Raw genomic sequence first — 21,579 nt, 5'->3', positions numbered from 1 at the left:
CAGTAGGTGACTGGATCCCGGACGAGCCCCCAAATTGTGAGAAACACTCCGTAGCCAATAACTTAGGCTCAGGCGAGGATCTCAGTGAAGTAGTAATTTATTCGCGATTGCAATGGCGGGCGCCCCACAAGCAGGAGAGAGCGCATCTACTAGTTCCAAAACACAGTTTATATACCTTTTGATGGCAGGACCCTCCCCTGTTTCCCCACTGAGTGGGTAATCCAGGTTCACAATCTATCTGATGCTTCACAAACAATGCATGGCCTTCAGTTGCCGGCCTGTTAAATTTCAAATTTTTTTTGACATTTTTACTGTTTGAAGTGGTAATGTTTCTTCACTTATCTGACTTGACTTGATACCGTGATTTTCACCTAATTGTCCTAAGGAGTCTGGTTGTCTGCATTTTACTAGGTCGCCTGCTAAACTTTCTTATCACTGTAAGCATATCTCAGTACCACATTCCCTCCTTCTAAACAATGTAACTCTGCAAAAACAACATTTCTATTCCCACACAAGGCACATGGTTTGCGGACAGGGCTGCCATGGCAGGATTTGCAGCCATTTGCAGAGGGGTGAGCTGCTGGTGGGAAGAGAATTATATTCCTTCAGAAAGGTGTTAGATGAAGTTTGTGAAGAGAGGTAGTACCTTTTTTCAAGACCAAAGATGTAGTTTTGTTTGTTTTTTCCAAAAAAAAAAAAAAAAAAAAAAAAAAGATATTGTTTTGGGCATGAGCCTTTCTTCAGATCTTGGAGTAGTTCAGCAGTGTCACAGAGCACACCGCACGGGTTAAATGGCGTTATTTTGTACCTTCTCTGGTAAAGGCACAGAAGGTGCCAGGCACCGTCGTCACCTTCGCTCCTGAAATTTCCGGCTGCGAGCGCCGCTTGCAGGGAGCGTGGTGCTCCCGGCTGGCCTGACGGACACTACGTACAGCCAGGCACCGTATCACCGCTCACAGCTTGTTATTAGCCGCGATTAATTGCCGTCTACCCATTGTTTCCACTGAGCGGGGCGGGATCGGGCCTGGCGGGGAGCCGGAAGGCGGAGGCGGAAGCGGCGCTGCGAAGCCATTGAGCCAGGGGCCCCGTGGCCGCTCCTCGCCCGGCCCTGCCCGGCCCGGCCCTCCCCTCCCCTCGGCCGAGACAGAGGTGGGACAGCGCGGCCCGGCCCGGCCGCGGCCCGGCGCCGGGGCCCGGTGGTTGTGCGTGCGCCGCGGGCTCTGCGTTGCAGCCCCGCGGGCACGGGGCGCACGGTTTATTTGCCAGGGTCTTTGAGCCGAGCGGGGAGCGGTGGGGTGCAGCCCTGCGTAGGGCCGCGGGGAATGGGCTTTAAGGGCTTGGGGGAAAGCCTGTGTCCAGTGGGGCTCTGGCGTTGCTGGTACGAGGTTGCGTGCAGCTGACCTTGGTGGTTTGGGGATCGCAGCTTTGGGCTGGGAGGGCCGTCTCTACGGGAAGAGGGAGGCCAGAGCGTCTCATTGGGAGTACAAATGGCCCCTCGGGTACTTAGCTGCTTTTTAAAAATGCGAAGTTTGCAATATGTACGAGAGGTGGCAGCACAGTTTCTGAATTTGCTCTGAGAACCCCAGGGAATCCCTCCGTGTCTCACAGGTGCTGAGGGTCCTCTCCTAAGAAGAGAGGTTAGTCATGTGTTATATATGGAGTGGTAATTCGCGTCGAGAAAATGGTTGATACTAATAAAGAAGGGGGAGATTTGAGAGTGTGGCCATGGGGGTTGGAAAGCCCCGTGGTTGAGATAACATTAGACTCCTAATGATGAGGCCATCAGGAATGTAAAAGAGCTTAGAGGGAACAAAGAAGGGTGATTCAGGAGACTCCATGCAGTCTAGGGTTTCTTGTTCTCCAGCTGTTAAGGCATGGAAATTTCTGGGTGTTTGCTGTTGTTGTATTCAAAGTTGTTTGACCAATGAAAAGTTGTTTTGAAAAGAACTGCTGTGGGGAGAAGGGTACAAGAGGGGAGCCTGCCCTCAAGATAAAAAAGGCAACACGATGAAGTTACATCAATAAACAAGCAGGAAAAAGAAGTGAAGAGGAACAGGCTGGCAGAACAGAGACCAGGACGGGAGCAGGCACATTGATCGCCTCATGAAGATAGCTTCGGCCAGAGTTAGCAAACCTCTCAGAGAAGCTCGTACAGAAAGTCACTGGAAATAGGTGCACTGGAGCTGGAGAGAACCTCGAGCTGAGAGAAGCGGACCTGTGCACACAACTGCCTCTCGCTGGTAAGCAGTTGCGCGTTATGGGGAATCATATGTCCTTAGGAACAAAGACTGTCCTGGTAAACTTACAGATAATTTTCCTTATTGGACAGTTTATGAGCCTGAAATATGGGACCAAACTGAGGTCAAGGTGTGGGACTCTGCAACTAAAAATGACAAGGTTGCAGTGGGATTGCTTGGCACCTGATGAGCAATCTCTGAGGCCTTAAAGAGCCATGTGGGACCACAGTCAGAAACGTGTGGCTTGCCAGATAGTGAGGGAGCTGCGGGCTCCTTTACTGATCCGACTGCTACGCCATCGGCCCCTCTGCTGCTACAGCCATCAAAGGCTTTTGCTGTTACGCTCTCTGTTGACCTGAACGTGCCTTTTGACCCAGGCCACATTGGCCTTGAAAAGGAGATGGATATGTTTTTCTTCAATCTGGGAAGAACGGGATACATAAGGCCTGAAGACCGAGTTGCTTAACAACTTAAAGTGAGACATATTGTTCAAAAGGAATGGAAAATGGAGGCTTGTTAGTAATCAAGAAAAGGAATGGAAAATGGAGACTGTTAAGTCATGGAACTTAAAGGATTGTTTGTTACCTTTTCTGATTGTACAAATGTATAGGCATACTTGCATTTAGTATGTAAAGCAATGTTCTGTATATTTAGAATGTTTGATGTTTGTGTGTGCGTGTTGGTGGAGCGTAGACTCCCCGCACACCCAGTGCTTTTTACTTGCCTTTTATACCTTTTATAGCTGTTATACTTCTTATGAATATTTCTTTTATAAATATTACTAAATTCAGATTGAGTTGAGACTTCATTTATAACAATGTCTCTGAGGCACCTGAGCTGGAAGGAGAGTCTGTGAACACTGCAAAGTGACATCAACATAAAGCCAGCTGTGTCTTCAGTGTGATGGACTGAATAGTCCCTTAAGCTGTCTTCCATCTCTAGGCATCTGTGAATCAGAGAATTGGATGTGTCCTAGTAGTTTGTAATACCAGTGTGACTCCTAGAAAACACACTGGGCATGACTCTTGTAATCATTTAGGTTTCCAAAAGACCTCTGAGATTATCTAGTCCAACCTTTAACCTAGCACTGCCAAGCCCACCACTAAACCATGTCCCAAAGCACTACATCTGTGTCGTTTTTGAAGACCTCCAGGGATGGTGACTCAACAGCTAACCTGGCAGCCTGTTCTAACGCTCCACAACCCTTTCAGTGAAGAAATTTTTCCAAATATCCAGCCTAAACCTCCCTTGGCGCAACTTGAGGCCATTTCCTCATCTTACCACATGATGCTTGGGAGAAGAGACCACTCCTCAGCACTCACATGTTTGTGCATTAGTTAAGATTTTTCCATTAGTACTTTTCCCTGCTCTGATTTTACCAATATAACACCTTGGAGGGACTGGTAGACCTATGCTAATGCAAAGATACCATATGTTGATTAATTTTCCTTAACTGGTCTAGTTGGCAAGGTGTACTCATACGGACACAATTTTGTAACCAGAACTAATGCTACATGAAGGTATTACACTACTTTAGCTATCTCCTTATAATTAAAGTGATAAGAAATTAAAGATACATAGACAAAACTTAAGTCCTTCATGCTCCAAGATGGAACGTCAAAGACATTGTTTTCCTCATGTATTGATTTGTGAAGTAAAGGGAGAAATTTGCTGGGCAACATAGCTGTTGTAACAGCAGGATTACTTTATATCTCAAATCAAATACCATAAGGATGTACATCTCTACAAATAAGGCAAAGTTGCATCATCAAGAGCACTGGAGAATCCCCTGAAACATTTACTCTGCAGACATAGAGCAACCATAGAGCATACTTGCTTGGAGGTTTTCTGACTGAAGGAGGTTTTTATTTGTTGGCAACAGTAAGAAAAGATTTGGATGCCGTTATCAACCCGACTTGGAATGGAAACTTGCTCCTCAGACTTGTTGAGGCACTAAACAGAAATAGTGCGTACATTACCTTTGCGCTGGCCTTTTTTGCTAAAGGAGAGTGTTTGTTGGCACAAAAATCAATGAACCAAAAAAGCTTAAACTTTTTTTTTTTTTTTTAACCCGTTCAACCAGTATAAATCACAAGTGGGCCAATGATTGTTCTGTAGTGTTCCTTCCTCGGTGCCTGTTGAACCCTTTTTACCGGCTCTTTCTGTTTTTTCCTTTTTACTGGACAGCTGACCCATGAAACATGTTGCCTCCAATAAGGTTGTCTTCTAACTACCCGATAATTCCCTGCTAAGCCTTCTTTCCCCTCCTGTTAATTTTGTCATAATTTTTCCATTGCTCAGTTATTACTAATTAAACACAGGTGTATGCATATGTGCAAAAAAGAAATGTGCATTTAAATTTGTAACATAAACTTCACAGTATGCTTAAGTGCTATCTGTAGCTGTATCTGATAGTTTTACAAACTCTTGACCTAAACATACAGCCTATAAAATTTCTGTCAAGACCCCATCAACTTTGCTACTTAACTAGCTCTACTCTGCAGTTCAAACTCTTCTCTTGGTCCTCAGTGAGGTCTTAGCCCCGTTTACACTTGCTGAACAAAGAGATCTTAAGGCAAAGAAAAGCTACTTAAATATTTATGATTCATTGAGGTTGATGTTGATTGTCACTGGATTATTGAGATTCTAGGGCAGCAAGACACAACTACCCTGATTTTGCACACCTGTTCTCCTTGTATATGACCCAGTAGGAGCAGACCATTCTGTTGGGGTGAATTCTAAGATCCGTGCACCTTCATCCATCGTGAGATTTGTCAGTGTGAAAAACCTGCCTCCTTCCTGTTTCACCTGTGATGAACAGAGCAGGAAATTTGTTCAAAAGAACTTCTGGAGGGGAAGAAGAGCATAAGCACACATGCTTGGCTGACAGGCTGTTCAAAATACAGAACACACACACACAAAAAAAAAAAAAAAACAATAGACTGTCTGTCTATGGTAAAAGATGTCTCACACTGTCTAATAATGAATATCATTTCTCTGTGTCTACAGAAAATCATGGAAGTGAGCCTTGATATTTAGTGAGAGTATCAGGTATTGAGAGAAGCAAGTTCAGCCTTAGCTTCTGTACGTGCTTTTAGACAAAGTAATCCAAGTAATGGTTGAAAGCAAAGTCTTTCAGAGAAGAGCGAAGGGACTAACTGGAAAACATGGTAAAAATTCATGGTGGTAGTGCCTGGCTGATTTCATGTTATTTCGTATTGCTACATGTCAGGAAAATAATTTACTACATGCATAAGTGAGGAAGGCTTGAAGCTGCCAGCTCATTTGTGAAGCTCTGATTTGCACCATAATTGGGAAAAAAAAAAGGAAGTTTTAGAGCTCCCAACAAGTACTCTGGAAAAGAAAAGGGTTTCTAAGGGTTAAGTGGGAGGGGGCTTCATAGGGAACATCTCTCACTTTGTTGTTTTTTCTCATGCTTGCTGTTTACAATAGCTGGGACAACAAAACTTGAGGAATGCGCCTTTCGGGGGAAGAGGATGTGCCTGCAAGAAGGTGTGGGGGGCTATGTGCATGAGAGTGTTACGCATATAGTGGGGTCAGGACTTTGTTCTGTATTCTCAAACTTCCTTGAAGCAGGCAGTATGCACCCCATACCACCCCACCCCAATGGTTCTGTGTTTTCTTTTTAAAGGTTTTGCTTTTCTCTGTTATGAAGTCCTCACTTGCTGATCAGTCATAACAAACTGAGAGCATCAGCCACATTTTACTAGAAAGAATTCTCTTCCCTTGGTATGTTAATAAGAACATTTTGCTGGTCACAGGAAAGCTGGCGCTGGCTGTCACAATAAGGACACTGCAGCATGCAACCCCACGTAGTAGGGGATATTTCCTTCCAGTACCAACGTGGCTTTCTGCAGAGAGATAAATCACTGAAGCTATATTTAATTCTTTCAGGATTATGTCAAGTTGCAGTGTCTTATTTCCCATATTTCCCTTCTGCATTTCCACCAAATCTTAGTGTTCCTATTTTAGGCTACGTAGGAAACTGTTGCACTAAGTTTAGATTATGCTTAACCATGCTGGTACTTTCACTGGTACATGTGTGGCCCACCATAACTTTTCTTAAAGGACAACTTAAAGGGAAGCATCATCACATATATTAATAGAGCCTTACTACCTTCTTCTTCTTCCCCACTATGGATATTAATCTAACAAAGCTATAATAGGGAGTAGCAGTTTGGAAGGAGAACAAAATCAGTTCAGGACTGGGTAGCCTATGGTTGTAGCATGCTTACTTAATCTGGTTACACCAGAAGGGAGATTTAATGAAATCAGACCTCAGGTCTGCTTTCCCTCTTTTGGCAAGGAATAGCTGTGATCCAGTGGTGTTGTATTAATTGTTTTCACTTCATTGTTTGGGTGTCCTATGTTACCGCATCTTCACCAAGTCCCTGTAACTGCTGTGAGAAGAGAAACAAATTTTCTTGTCCTTATTTTAATTAATTAATTTCTAGGCCATTATATATATAGAACGGTTAGCATTGTGTGATAAGATTTGCACTCTGCTTAGGAAAGCCAGTTGGGAGAGCAGAAGAAAGAGTAGTGAGGGGAATTGAGCAAAAGAACAAAAAAGACCGTAGATAATTTCAGGGCCCAAGGAGGGGAAGGAAAGGAAGAACTAATGACCCTGCACTTCTCCCTCTGCAGGGTTGTTCTGTCACACAACAGAGGTCCACCACTCACTGTGCTTCTGCAGACAGACATGGAGAGATGGCTTCTGCCATGTGTGCTTGGGCAACTTGCCTTTATTTTACTCTAATTCACCCTCACTGCATCATCCACTCAGTGGGGCTTTTACACCTGAGCCACTCATAACAGCTGGTTTGCTGGAAAAGGAATCCCCAGCAGCTACTGTCAGCACTAGGGCCAAGCAGCAGGGCTGTACAGTTCCGGTGTGTCCACTAGAGGACAGTGCTATGTACCCGGGAGCTGGTGCCCTGTTGCAGCATTCCTGTGTGAAGCTGTTAAATTCTCACCTAATTTGAAATTCTTTATTAAATGCTGTCTAATTCAGAGCTGGCTTGCTGCCATGTTCCAGTAAGGAGCGGTTGGGCTATTTGTGTTGTGTTTGTTTTTTGTTTTTTTTTTTTTGTTTAAGTGATAGTTTCTCAGCTTTGTTAAACCATGCATTTTATCAATAGGTGCCTTTCTGAGATGAATCTTATGTTCCTAAAACCTCTTTACATTAGGAATATTTTTGATTTGCTTGCCTATATTATTCCTTTCTTTCCCCTGTTCAAACACTTCTCTCCAAGTGTTCAGAAAACATGCTTTCATATCTCTGGCCACCTCCAGGGCGAGCCCTATAACGTAGTCCCTGGCAGGGCTGCTTATCCTGATGCCACAGGGACCCAGGCTAGCCGTCATTAAAAAGTAGGGCTTGGGGCCTGCCAGAGGTAAGCCTGTGTCTGCTGAGACATCAGTTCTTTCAGAGCAGAGGGAGCACAGCAGGACCAGCACCAGCCACCTGGCCTGAAGGGAGAAGTTGCTGCAACAAGTCAAGGCTTAATTCAGTCAAGTGATCTTTGGGAGAGGTAATAAGAGTAGAAGTTCCAAATGGCTGCGCTTGGTGAAATTGCATTCCCGGGCTAATTCCTTACCCCGAGCCCAAGGTAAGTCAACTCAGGAAGAGCAGGGAGGCAGCCAACAGGTGCCCTAAACACGCCTTCAGGGCAATAACATGAAAGAACTGGAGGGAGAGAGCTGTTCAGGCGGGGATTAACTAGCAGTAAGAAGGTTCTGCTGCTTCATCGTTAGCTGGGCAGTTGAGCAATGGATGATTTTTCTGAAGGAGGTAAGTGCATTCTTGGTGCTGAAGTGGATTTAAATTTATGTCATGACAAATGCTTCAGAGTAGCTTGACATCGACCAGGCTATGAATTCAGTGGCTCCTAGCCTTCCAGCAGAGAGCACTCCTTCCCACTGAGGGTCAAGCTGTGAATATTTTAATAGGTCACCATCATCAGCACTGGATATGGCAGGAAAATCTTGGCAGGAAGAAGAAATGGGTTTAATTGGAGAGGATTAAAGGTGTGTCAGTGTTGGTTTTAGCTGACATCCCTTCCGATCAAAGTCTGTGTTTGTAAGCAGTTTGTTTCTTGCATAATTGCTCTAGTTTACTGGTGATTCAGAAATACACAAGTCTCCCATGGAGTATTAAGAGAGGCTTTAACCTTTGCATTGTAAAGACTTGCACTAACAAGGTTTCAAGCAAAGAAAATCAGATTACTTATCAGTGCCGCTACTTTGCCACTGACCCTGACAATTTGGTGGTGATTTATTACTTCTGGCCTGCCTTCCAGGCCTGTTAGCAGAATGCTCCAAGCAGAACTGGCCTGAAGTTTTTAGGAGTCCCTAGAGAACCACACTGGGAGCCATTTCCTCCATCCATAGGATATCATATATCAGTCAGCATGAAGCAACACTGTTACAGCACTGCTGTCTAACCTGGGCCTTTCTTTTACTGTAACTATTTCCTCAGCAAGGCATTCAGATCGGTGTGCTTTACCTCTTGCCATGACACCTGGGCCAACCTCATGCGTCCTGCAGCAATCTGGGCTTGACTTGGCAGGTTTCTGCTGAGCGTGCTAGTTCAGTGTTCGCTTCGTAATCAAGCGTGTGTGGGTAGCTGTGTTGTTTTCAGAAGAGCTGTGCGTGTGTTTCAAGTAAGTATGTGTTTAAGCACCTTGCGGCTTACAGCCAAAATGTCAAGCCCTTGGCAGAATTTGGTTCTAAACAAGCTGTTCTTGAAGATTTTTTTTGGTACACATTACTGGGACAACATGCTTCTTCAGAAATTCCCAAAGAAAACAGAAACATTTGGTGCCATTACTAGCAATGACTCAAGTCACTTGAGGTCACAAATTTACCTGTCATGATTATAATAGGATTAGCGTCTTTGACTTTTACCTCCTCAAGAGATCCTTCATCCTGTAATTGGTATATACTTGGTGTCTGTCAGTGTCTGTCTATCTTGACTGTGGTTTTATCCCAGAATTGCTTTCGTGCATTTGTTGTCTGACATAAAAATATGTTTCTTTAATTGCAGATGAGGTTTTTGGAAGTACCAGAAGTTTTTTGAGTAGGATTTTTCTGCTTGCTGGTTTAGACTAAAGCTGTGAAGCACATGCATAAACAAAAAGTTTATTACATGTCATTAAAATTCTTTCTTCAGAAGGAGAATGGCTTTACTTTGTTATATAGCAAACTTTTCTTCCAAGTGGGAACATTCAGCCTGAAATCTGTGTTTGTGTCAATTTCACACCTTAAGTTAGTGACCTTAACTTTCCTAAGCGCTGCTGTGTAGACAAGCTCTCAGGACAAATGCCGTTCCCAATGAAATAAAACTTGGTACAGCTGATACTAGTGACTTACAGGCTTGGAGTAAAATGGAAAGCGTCATAAATTCATCTGTGCCTTGCAGGCAGGATCATATGCTTTTCAATTGGCATAGCCAAATATCTGTTTGTACATAGATATCATTCCTTCCCAGTGGTAGTCACTGAACAGATTCTCTTCTACATTCCAGTGGTCTATATGAGAGCAGGTGTTTCTATATCCAACACACTTCAGCTCTGAAGCCAGGGCTGTTCTTTTGACTTGGAATAAGGACACATTCATTCCAAAGTCTGTGATACCAACTGCCATAAATGTCCTTTTTTGTTTTTGTTTTTCTTAGCATTTTGCTTTATTTTAACAAAACGATCACTGTGATGGTGTTCTCTATTTAATTCAGATTTCCATATTCTACCTCTATAGGGTTAATTATTTCCTCTTAAAAAAAAGTCCAAAAATTGCATAGTGTGCTAGACTGAATTTCATTCAGACAGGTGAATGTCTCAGTATTGCTACTGACTGCCAACAAAAAAAGTAACTTTAGGTATGTTTGTGGGGCTTATGTTTTAAACCTAAAATGTAAGGGTCAAAAAGCAGGCTTCCTATTTGAATTTGTATAGTTTGAAGAATCCCAGTTGTATTATACAGGGAGAAATATGTTATTATGTTTACACGTTAACTGAAAAATCTGAAAGCACTTTGTTAAATTTTCTCCACATCCCTATGAGGTAGGTAAAATACATAATATCCAAGGTTTACATCACTTTGCAAAAAATGCCTTAGGTATTCAAGAGTCGTGTTTATTTATGAAACTAGTACCCAGCCCCGTGTGTTATATTTGAAGAACTCCCTGTATTACAGAAATGCCAGGAATGGCAGTGGAAAGGCTGGTGGTCAAAGAATGACAAGGTAAGGGAGATTATTCACAAAGTTAAGTTTCAGGATTTAACTGGGTAGGACTTTATGAAGTAAGTGTCTGTTATGAAGCCTCTGTAACCTCTGAGGATCTTGGGGCTCCCTGTTCTTCTGGAATATTACATGACAAGTAGTCACAGCTCTACTTCACCTTGCCCCCAATTCACCTTAGCAGCATATGTCTCTAAGGATTCAGTTTCACCACATAGGGTGAGCAGAAATAGCAGCTTACTGTCATTGAAAGAGGGAAATACAGGTCCCTCATCTCAGCCCTCCCCATCTGGCTGTGTAGTTGTGCTTCTTATCTTCTGCTACTGTTATAAGTTACTGGATTCCTCTGCAAGCCAATTTATCCCACAACAGGAAAAAAAAAAAGGCATTGAGGTTAAAAAAAAAAAAAAAAAAAAGGTAGCTCTTTTATTTTTGACTACATTAGTAACTGGTGTGTTACAGTAAGTAAAACCATAGACTGAAGTATTTGATGCCAGGTATCCGCTGCCCACTCTATATGTTTCAGGGTATTTCAAGTCCTATCCTGTAGAGGGAATGCCCGTTAGTTGGGTGTTCAGGTCGGGGTGTATTAGGTGTGCTTTTGGAGCACATACATGTATTTCATGTGAGCTCTATCTGAAACTGTCCAGTTTGTGTGCTTTAAGACTGCTTCATGATGCAGACCAAGTGGGGACAGTCAGGCAATTAATTCCCAAAGAACACCCCTGACCTAAGCTGAAACATAAATAGAGACACAGCCTTTGTGAACTGAATCAGCTCTGCAGGGGAAGGGTATGTATGGAAAGCCAAGAAGAGGGGGAATGACCTTCTGTCCTTAGGCAGCAGGGAGCTGGATGTCAGCTCAGCTGTGAGCATGGACAGTGTAACTGCTCAGATGTTGTCCAAATCTGACTTCCTAGCATCCATCTTTTGAACATCTTGATGCTGGCGCTGGTCACTTAAAAAAAGATGAGAGGTTTATAGCTGAAAGCTGCATGCTGTGCAAGGCATGAGGGCATTAGCTAAAACTTGACATTTCTTACTAGCTGCAGGGGGAAAGTGTCCATTCAAGAAAATGGTGCAGGTGAGCAAAGATACCTGATTTGCAAACAAGTAAACACGTTTCATTCATGGATAGGTGCAAGTTTTGGGCATGGACATGGTTAGCTGTGTTTGATCTGATCATGGATACACAAAAAAGTCGGTCCTAAAAGAATACGTGCTACACCACACTTTTTGAAAACTGCACAGTGTGACTCTCAGATAGTGGAATCAGTGAAGGCTAAGCTCCCAAATGGAAATCCGTGGCCAAGATTTTAAACAAGTAGTATCACAGACACCAAAGCTGACAAAGCACAGCTTCTGATGTTTTCTGCCTTGTGTTGATAACTACACTTTTGTAGTGGGTGACCGAAATCTTTCAGTCATCTCATTTCAGTCTCTCATTTATAGAAATATACGGGTATCTTCAATGAAGGTAAAGCAGAGTCTCCTTCTTCTGCCTATTTTCATAAAAGGTAAAAGACCCAAACATTTTTGAGAGTACCTTCTCCGTCCTGTGGGGTTTGAATGGGCCAATATTCTACCTAGATACCGGGTGATTACACAGAGAATCAGTAGGGTTGGAAAGATATCCAAGATCATCTGGTCCGACCATCCCCCTACCACCACTATCACCCACTAAACCATGTCCCCAAGCACCACGTCCAACCTTTCCCTGAACACCCCCTGGGACGGCGACTCCACCACCTCCCTGGGCAACCCGTCCCAGTGCCTGACTGCTCTTTCTGAGTAGAAATGTCTCCTCATTTCCAACCTGAACCTTCCCATGCAAAACCTGAGGCCATTCCCTCTGGTCCTATCACTGGTTACCTGTGAGAAGAGGCCGACCCCCAGCTCTCCACACCCTCCTTTCAGGCAGCTGTAAAGAGCAATAAGGTCTGCCCTGAGCCTCCTCTTCTCCATACTGAACAACCCAAAGCCACTCTTCACAGGACTTGTGCTCCAGGCCTTTTACCAGATTCAAGTTCTAAGTGAATAGGTGAACTTTTATATTTAGACTCCTACTCTGTAATTTCTAAGCCTATCACCTGAGGAATTTGGAAATTTAACTGGGACATAAGAAACCAACTTGGTTTGGGAGAAAAGATGTATTAACGAGGGTTTACAATAGTCAATTTTCTGTTTAGTTGCAGGCATGTACTGCATTTTGGAGCTCTAAGATTTTTGCTTTTCTTGTAGGTGACTTAAAGATGGATTCTCCCAAAGAACCTCAGCCTACAGGAGAGTTCAAATGTCAGCTATGTGGCTTAACAGCTCCATACACGTACTATGGGCAGAAACCACCAAACACACGCTCTATCGAGTAAGTACAGTCTTTCACATTACAGATTTCAGTATTGCTATGGGCATCAGAAGCCTTGTGCTGCGGAGTGATGTGCAATGTGTGAACCCAGTAATACGCAATATTGGCCCTGAATAGGAGGTTTGGTACTTAGTGACCTCTTTTTTTCCAACGGAAAAAAATAAAATAAATTGTACAGCATTGATAGCAAGGACAGATACCTTGCTGATACCTTGCTGATACCTTGCTGATAACTTTATGATCCCGCTTCAGTGCCATGCAAAGTTTTTTATTTAATGTATTTCCAGCCCTGCTGGCCACCCTACAACTTACCTGTGCCATAATTTACTTACTAGAATACCACTGACTGTGTCAGCACAGCATTTCCTTGCGGCCACGTCATGTGGGCAAAACATAAACACTGTATGAATTAAATATGTATGGTAAATACAGTTTTTAAGAGCTGTTTGGCATGTGGAGTTTTGAACAGCGATGCTTTCTTGCATGACTTCTTAGAAAATTCTTTGTCTGATTGTATGACATTAAAGCGTGGCAATTTAGTACATACCTACGTTTTAGGAGATTCAAGCCTTTTTCTTCTCTGCCAAGTAGGGATAGGTTGACCAGAAAAAATGCAGTTACTACTTTGTCTGTAGACATCAAACTCTCCACAGAACAAAACAGCTTTAAATACGTGAGCAGCTCTGTTGAGGCCATCCCACTCAACAAACCCATCAGGCAAACATGGCCAGGAACTCACTAGAACTGGAAGTCAGGCATGTACTCAATGTTTCATCCCACTAAGACTGCTCGCTTTCTTACAAAACAGAAACAGCTGTTAGTCACCACCTAGTTAGCTGGGCTGAGATCTGATGTGTTATCCTTAAGCAAAGGTATTTTTATCATTCCAAATCCCATAGTGCTACTGTTTTTCCCCTCTTCCACTCAGAAGAGAAATGGACCCCCTTTGATCAGGTCCTTTCATAAAGAGTGTGAATCAAAGCTGAACATGAACCTTAACTTTAGGTTATCCAAGCTCGGTTTTAGCATCTCAGCTTTATTTGAATTGCTGGGATTCAAAAAGGAAAAGAATAGTGCAGAAGCATAACATTTTTGTATGTGCATAGAAGAAAAAGCTTTGCATTCTATCTTTATTGACTTATTTTCTGGTCCACTCATGGGGTCTAATTGCAGTACTGCAGGAAACATGCCAAACCTGAAGGTTTGTAAAATGGCCTGGACTCTGCACTGGTGATAACTACATTAAGACTCAATCTTGCAAGGGGAGCTTTGTAAAGGTAATCCAGTCTTTGTACACTAGAAGACTTGTTGAGAAGGTGATCTGCCATTTAAAGATCCCTGATCCTTCCTACCAGTGGAAAGCTTAAGCCCTGCCACTTTTTCATTGAGTGGAGGGAAAAGGAGAAAGGAGAAAGGAATGCACTTACAGATGCATGTGTAAATACATGTGTGTGTGTACGTAGGCAATTAAAAGGTAGTATGAGTTAACAGAATACCTTTTAAATATATATTGTACTCCGTATTACTACAGAATCCAAGCCTGATGCAAGAATAAGCCAGCCTTGCAGGGTGCCCTGTGCAGACAGACACCCAACAGACTTCTGCACTGTTTTGCCTGGAGCTCCCGGAAAGCATAATGCCTTAGTCTTTCCCAAGCAGGTTGCCAAATTATCAATAAATGCTTTCCCTTGTTACCCTGAAGCAAACAGTACAGTCTCTGACATAAAGTAAGAATATTTCATATCATTGTAATGTTCTCTGCTAGTAGGTCCTGCTAGCAAGAGGTAGGAACCATAGCTTTACAGCACCAAAATAATTAAGAGCAGTGAAAGCTCTTTTTATTTTATACTCAGATGCAGACAGCTTCAGAACAGAAATCCTACTTAAAGTTGTGCAACTGCCTCCTTTCAACTCTTCCCATACTGCAAGATCTACCTTTGAAAGCATGACATTCTTCTCTTATAGGCTTTTGGAAGACTGCTATGTCATGAAGGATCCTTTCACACCTGACAAGGAAAAAATCCTCATCCTTGGGTCTCTGTGCAGTTTGTGTGGCCTATCAGTGTGCGTTGGTGCAGTAAGTGGCAATCAAAACAAGCTTTTTCAATCACTTTTTGTTCCAGCCCTGGTGATCTATCAGAGAAAGAGCAAGCAACAAAAACCCGAAGAGACTATTTTTAAGGCGGGCTAATTGTATGTTCTTGTTGATTCTCCCAGATAAAGCTCTTTGTATAAAATAGAAATGATCAGCAAATTTAAGTGTGTCATTTACAGAAGAGCACAGTCTAGCTTCACAAAAGCAGTTCATGCTCTTTCTTCTTTATTAGCACATGAAAATGAAGGGGAGTTCACATATTACTTCAAGACCTTAAGGTTCCTTCTCAGAGTATATTGTACTATACCAATGGTAGATTTTTCTTCCTTAAAGGGGTTATGAACGCCCATGGATTATTAGGTTTGCATCCACAACACAGGGTTGCCATCCAGTTTGCAAAAGCTTGGATGTAGAAAGTGAGCAGGGAGGATAGTTGTGCAATGCTAGGATAGCTCTCCAAAGAAGAATGAATTTGAATAGCAGCTGGTAGGCAACCTTAAGCTATGGAATCTGAGTGCGGTCCAGAAAGGTGGTGCAAAATTACAGTTGTCTTAATAAGTTCTCTTCAGTGCCAAACTGGTCCCTTTGTTTGCTGTGAGTTCAAAGCAAAAATGAAGACAAGTTATTACACAGTTATCAGTGTCTGGCGGCTGTACTGTGCTTCCTTGAGACAGCAGAATGAATTGGGAAAACTCAAGGTTCTACTCTTTTCCCCCATCAAGCCAGTTCTGTGGCTGAAAGAGACTTAGGACTCATGTAATAGTCAGATGCATGGGTGATTCAACCCATGAGGACATGTCATCAGATTGTTTATTTGGACAACAGCATGTGTTTGTTCAACCAGACACCACTGTGTCAGCACAGAGAGCAGCCATATCCTGGCCTTCTCTATCAATGTGGCTGTTCTTCACCTGGAGCAATGTGCTTAAATCACATGTGCCTTGGTGTCAGCTAATGTGTCATCTTTAGCAATTTTCAAATACAACCTTTTCAGCCCATTCTTTGGCTGCAGTTGCTAGGGGCCAGCTTCAGTGACGTGATACTTGATGAAAGTAGCTGGCAGCATGAGTTTAAAACAAACAAAGCAACAAAAAACAGATGTGCACTTTGTAAAGGTGTGGAATTTTTTTGTGGTTTCTGATGGCCAGTTATAATTGGATTAAGGTAGGATGAAGAACACCTCTGACTTGATCAGAGCCGGAGGTGAGATGGTATGGACAACTGAGACAGTTCATATGCCAATGCATATGAAATTCTCTTGAGCAAAAAACAAAAGGTCAAATTACAATGACAAAATTTAGAGGGTTATACAGACACAGCTGAAGAAAACTGGCACTCTTGGATAAGTTTAGGTGTTAACCTAACTCGCAGGGAGGTAGTACTAAGGATAGATTTGGCCCACTGCACTAAGGAGGGTGTGCAATAACACATTTCTCCTGATCAGGTTTGTTTCCCTTTTCTGAAGTCACTTTTGTCATTTAAATGAATGAAAATCACCAAAAGGTCAGATTAGAATTTGTAACTGAGACTTGTTTTTCTTTCTGGAACTACCTGAGGATTCCTATGGGAATCAGATGAAGCCTCAGTGCTCTCTGGTTATGTTTTCAATAGCTGGGTCAAGTTTCCAGAGCCAACAAGCTTAGGGCAGTTGTGTGTGTGTGCACTGTGTGGAGGCAAAGCTGACATGTGAGCAAGATCTTCCTAGTGACAAAGTCCATGTCTTGGCTGGTAGCTGCCTCACTCCCACACACAGCCAGAGGAGGAGCAAACATACAGGCAAGTACAGATAGCCAGATAGTTTGGGCTTGTGAGCTTGATTCCTGCCATAACAAGTCAGGCTTATCCCTCCTTTTTAGCAGCACGGAATTAGTATCTCAGGCACATTTGGGGCAAACTTGAGCTCATTTCACTATTTGCATTCCCAAATTAAGGAGTGTTTGACTTTATGAAGGATTTAACAGATATTTTCAAATCTGACAAGTAAATCTGTCAGAAGGTCTGAGTTTCAGCCTCAGTATCTTTCCACACGGTGTGCCTTTTCTGTATGAAGGCGGGCCTTTGTCTTTTAAAAGATTTATTTAACTGAAAATTTTATCTAGGGCATGACAGCATGGAGGACATTAGCAGTGAGCCAGTAAAAGTGTCTTTTAGTATTTTTGGCATTCTTGCCTATTTTAGTTATTGGAAAAATATGTCGGTCATTTATTTGTTGTTATCTGAGTCTTCAAGACTCCCCTGTTGGTATCACTCAAGGCAAAACCTTGCTTGTAAATTATTGAAAATAAATTCCTTACCAAACTGGCCAGGCTAGATAGTGAATCATGCATACAACCATGGTTTCAAAATCTATTTAGCAATGCTGCTTAGGTAACATTGAAAGAGATCTGCATAAATGATAATTAATGCTTTAAACACCCACACCAAAGTAGGTAAACACATACTATTCCTCTTTCATTTAGGGAAGATTAGAGTGCAGGGAAGTAAAAACTTTCCAAGGCAGTAGAAAGAGCCAAAGTCAGATTAATATCTCTGTGGGTTGTTTTGGCTCCTTTTTATGCTTGACCTAAGTACATCAACTCAGCCTTACACTGAGCGTTTCCATAATGTTTTAACATAGAACGATTTTCGTTAACTTCAATTCCTTTCTTGGGCCACTGTTGCGAAGAAGCTGGACCAGTATGATGGAAAGCTTTCAGTGACAGATTGCTGTCATTTTTATGTTAATTCAAAATATTAGTAGGCTAACATGTGGTAAGAGTAAGACTTTTCTGACCTTAGATTTGGCAAAGGGCTTGGATTAAATTTGCTAGCTTTTATATCCAAGGAGGCTGATCAAATTTTAGGCTTTTCTTGAGACATCCTGTGCTATCTGAAGGGTCTTTCCTTACAGTTTCCATGTCAAACTAAGTCAAGACTTAGCAGCTGTTCTGCATAATGGTCATAAGCTCACTTTTTCAAATGTTCTCTGAAGTTTCACCAAGTTCACTTACTTCAATCAGCTTGCAGCACACATCACTGTGCTGAACCAATCTTTAGCATAATGTATTATTAAGTGCATTTGGTCCAAGTGGAATAATTCTACTGATTATCTGTAATGTCTTAAAACATGCCAAAAAATATAAAAAGGAGGATAATAAAACTACTCGTAAAAGTCCTTAGGAAGGTCAAGTGCCCTTTTCCTGTTTCAGAAAAGGGGAGAGGAAATAATAAAAGCTGACCATATTAGTCATTTCAAACAGCTTTTTCTTTTTCTTGCAAAACTTACTAAACAGAGGTTTTAAACACCTAAAAGAAGTGGCTTTTAGAGAAGAAATACAAATTTCATCCCTTATTGCTCACCACAGCAGAAGCTGAGTAAACACTGATCCTAGACATGGTTGTAGGTATTAAATGATAAATGTAACACTACAACTACTTTCCACTCAACTTTCAGGTCAGGCCAGTAAGGTCAGTCCTGGACAAGGTTAGGCACAACCTTTCCTTTACATTAGAGTTTCCTTTACAAGTGTGGTTAAGATAATACCCCTTTATATATAACTTTGAGACATGATCCATGTGAAAGCAGAAATAAACTGTCAGTCAGCTTTGGCAGCTCAGTTTTGCCTGCACTGGATTATTTAGTTTGTAATGAAAATGATCCCTTGGTTGCAGAAGGTGTAAAACACATTAAAGAATTAAACAGCTATCCAACTAAGGGCAGAGTCCTATCAGGATTATGATCAAAGAAAGGCTTGAATATACACATTAAGTGTAATTCAACAATTCAGCCTCTCTGTTAAAACAACAGAGAGGCTGAATTATCCCATTACTGAGAGAGGAGGGGAGGATAAAAGGTGTGTGGACCCAGCATCCAGAAGTGCATGGTTCATAGAGATAGTTTTTGCATGAATTCCATAGGTGGAAATCAGCAGAAGTTGGCAACTCATTTCAGCTAAAAGGCTGCAAGCTGAGTGCCTGTATATCCGTGAGTCGCTGGGTCTTAACATATCAGTTTCCCATCTGCAGAGAGGGGGAAAAGCCTCTCCTCTCCTGTGCCATTGCTGAGCAAGAGCCTGTGGTGCAGAGTCCATCACTATGGAGCCATGAACTTAACTTGGGGGCGGGGGAGCCAAATGCCGTATTGTAACACAAACAACAATAGTAGGACCAACTTAAAGTCTAATCTTCCCTTTTTAATCAGAAGCTTAAAGTATTAAGGATATCAAGAGACAAAAAACAATAGGCTGTGGAGTCTGGGCAACTGAAATCCAGCCTCAGACCATTCAGAGTGCTTTTTTGGAGACTGAGGTCTCACACTGCTGTGAATATGAAGGAGCCTGGCAGCCAGTGCAGAAAAGGACAATAGGTGAAGAGAAGTTGTTCCTCAGGACTGAAAGTCACACAGAGACAGGGTGATTGCGATTTTGTTGTAATCATATGTTGCCTGCTGCTGAAGTACAGACAGAGGCATGGGAAACAAAAGTGAGACCAGGAATGTGGAAAGATCCAAGCCAAGCCCCCAGAGAAAGACCAGCCACAAATGACCATGGCAAGAGGAAAACTTTGCTATTTAGGTAAAACCCATGGAATCCATTACTCCTGAAAAGATGTCCTGATCCATCTGATGTCTTTATGCTTAAAACCCCATGAATAAATCCATCAGCATCACCAGCCCTAGCTTACCTGTTAAATCCTGTTTGGAATTTAGTGATTGGCACAACAGAACCCCGTGCATGGCAAAGAAATAACACCGTAATAAACTTCTCCTTCAGTTGTCCAAACTCTGCACTGCAAATGGATCAAAATATTCCAGCAATTTTGCTTCTTCCTGTTCCATAACTGTAGCACCTGGTTAGAGCTAACTGCATGAAAAATAAATTCAGGGTCTGTAACACTTGCTAACCAAATCGAACATTAACTATGCCAGATCACAGTGTCATAGTGTTTGCCCTCAGGCCATTTTGTGGAAATTGGTGAGGAAGAGCTTTCTGAGCCTGTAAGTCTCAAATGCCAGTGCAAAAAGTCAAAAGATCCTCACAGTAAGGAGAAATCTCAAACAGCTAAATGAAGATTTAGCTTTAGAAGAATCTCTTACTCCCAGAAAGATGTTCTGATCCATCTGAACTGATGTCTTTATTCTTGTTTAACTCTCCAGGGATAATCCATCAGCAACAGCAGCTCTCGCTAACCCATTAACTCCTGCTCAGAATTTAGTGATAACTCCAGGAGAATCATGGATGGTGGCTGAAGGAAAAGCCAGTTGAAAGGAAATGAGTAACTGTTCTCTGTAGTAGTAAGCTGATGAAGGTCAGTTCTTTAAAGTGAACAACGTGATAGTTCATTTGGTTAGCAATTGTTACAGTCCAGTTTTTTATTTTTCAGTTAGCTCTAACCAGATGTTAGAATTACTGAAAAGGAAGGAGCAAAATTGCTTTGTTCTATAAACTAGAAGAATAATTTAATTCATAAGAAGAATTCTAAATACGAATGTGGTTTAATGAGATTGGAATTTAAGCAGTTCCATTTTGTGTACCACTAACATTTTTATTTTTTTTAAACAGGAATGTAGTCTGTTCTATTCCAAAAGGTTCTGTCTCCCCTGCGTGAATGAAAACCTACAGGCTTTTCCTTTGGAAATACAAGAAGATATGGATAAAAGAAAGCCCCAGAAAAAATCCTTCCCTGGTAAAAAGATGGATACAAGAACATAAATACTGAAGGACAAGACAGAGAGAGAGTTCTTTGGCTTCACTTTCTGCTCTCTCCTTTTTAAGACTATCATGTTGCTCCTTTTAAAGAAGTGACCTTTATCAGCTCACTACTACAGAAAACAGTGACATATTTCCTTACAACTGGCTTGGCTTCAAGCATCATCATGCAGCAGTTGCAGCACCAGCAATAACACCTTAAGGTGTTGAAAAGTTAGAAAGAAAGGCAGACAAGCCTGTTGTCACATGCCAAATGCATATAGTAAAAAAAATAAACAGTGTTAAAGTATAGGAAGTATGTCCAAATTTCTCATTTGTTATTTCACTGTTTTGTATTGTTCTTGACACTCCCACGGTGTTATGAAAAATCAGAGAGATTTATCCATTTGGTATATATAATTCGGTATATGTCCAAGAAAGTTGATATATACCAAGTGTTAACCTGACAGTGCTAGCTTGGTAAGATTACAGTAGGAAAGAAATTCAAAGCTTTATTTTTAAGCGTAAAATAAAACTGTTGGGAGAAAATGTCATAGATACCCACAGAAATACCTGGATTCAAGATCCTAATCTCAGTAATATCACAGCATTAAGACTTCTGAAGGTAAGAGCATTTATAATGTAATAAAAAAAAATGAAATGTGATGCAAGTCTGCAGTCACTTTCTATTCAATCTTCCAGCCCATGTGTGCACAGCAATAGGAGGTGTTAAGGACCCTTATTATGTCTAGCTTAATCTGGAAATAGAAAGGTTTAGCTCCCAAGCTCAATTCCTTCCTAAACTGGGCAATTGAACAGCTACAGTAGGAATCTGAGGAACAGTTTCAGTCAAAAAAGAAAAGAAAAAAGCATGAAAAAATTGTTAGGGAAAAAGCAATTTGTTTAGTTTAAATACTAATTTCATGATTAACTGTGTTGACATTGACTTAATTA

General features: G+C 41.9%; 1 protein-coding gene across 4 annotated transcripts; it reads left to right on the top strand.

The window, feature by feature from the left end:
• Positions 1–900: 900 nt before the first annotated feature.
• Positions 901–20,937, top strand: CDPF1 (cysteine rich DPF motif domain containing 1). Of its 4 annotated transcripts, none has more exons than XR_011089399.1 (5): positions 901–2,240; positions 12,741–12,864; positions 14,830–14,941; positions 20,094–20,245; positions 20,500–20,638. XR_011089399.1 is itself a non-coding variant. In XM_068658173.1 (5 exons), exons 3-5 carry the CDS (start codon positions 12,752–12,754, stop codon positions 20,647–20,649), a joined length of 375 nt encoding a protein of 124 aa, XP_068514274.1. In that variant the 5' UTR covers positions 918–1,149; positions 2,034–2,240; positions 12,741–12,751; the 3' UTR covers positions 20,650–20,937. The 4 variants fall into 4 exon arrangements, 3 of the variants coding, with proteins under 3 accessions (XP_068514284.1, XP_068514274.1, XP_068514265.1); XM_068658173.1 differs by lacking the exon at positions 20,094–20,245 and having other exon boundaries at positions 918–1,149; positions 2,034–2,240; positions 20,500–20,937; XM_068658183.1 differs by lacking the exon at positions 20,094–20,245 and having other exon boundaries at positions 901–1,149; positions 20,500–20,937.
• The last annotated feature ends 642 nt before the right edge of the window (positions 20,938–21,579 follow it).

Source organism: Anas acuta, chromosome 1, assembly GCF_963932015.1.
Source record: "Anas acuta chromosome 1, bAnaAcu1.1, whole genome shotgun sequence".
Lineage (NCBI taxonomy): Eukaryota > Metazoa > Chordata > Aves > Anseriformes > Anatidae > Anas > Anas acuta.
The sequence above is the reverse complement of the archived record's forward strand: the minus strand, read 5'-3'. Positions and strand labels throughout refer to the sequence as shown.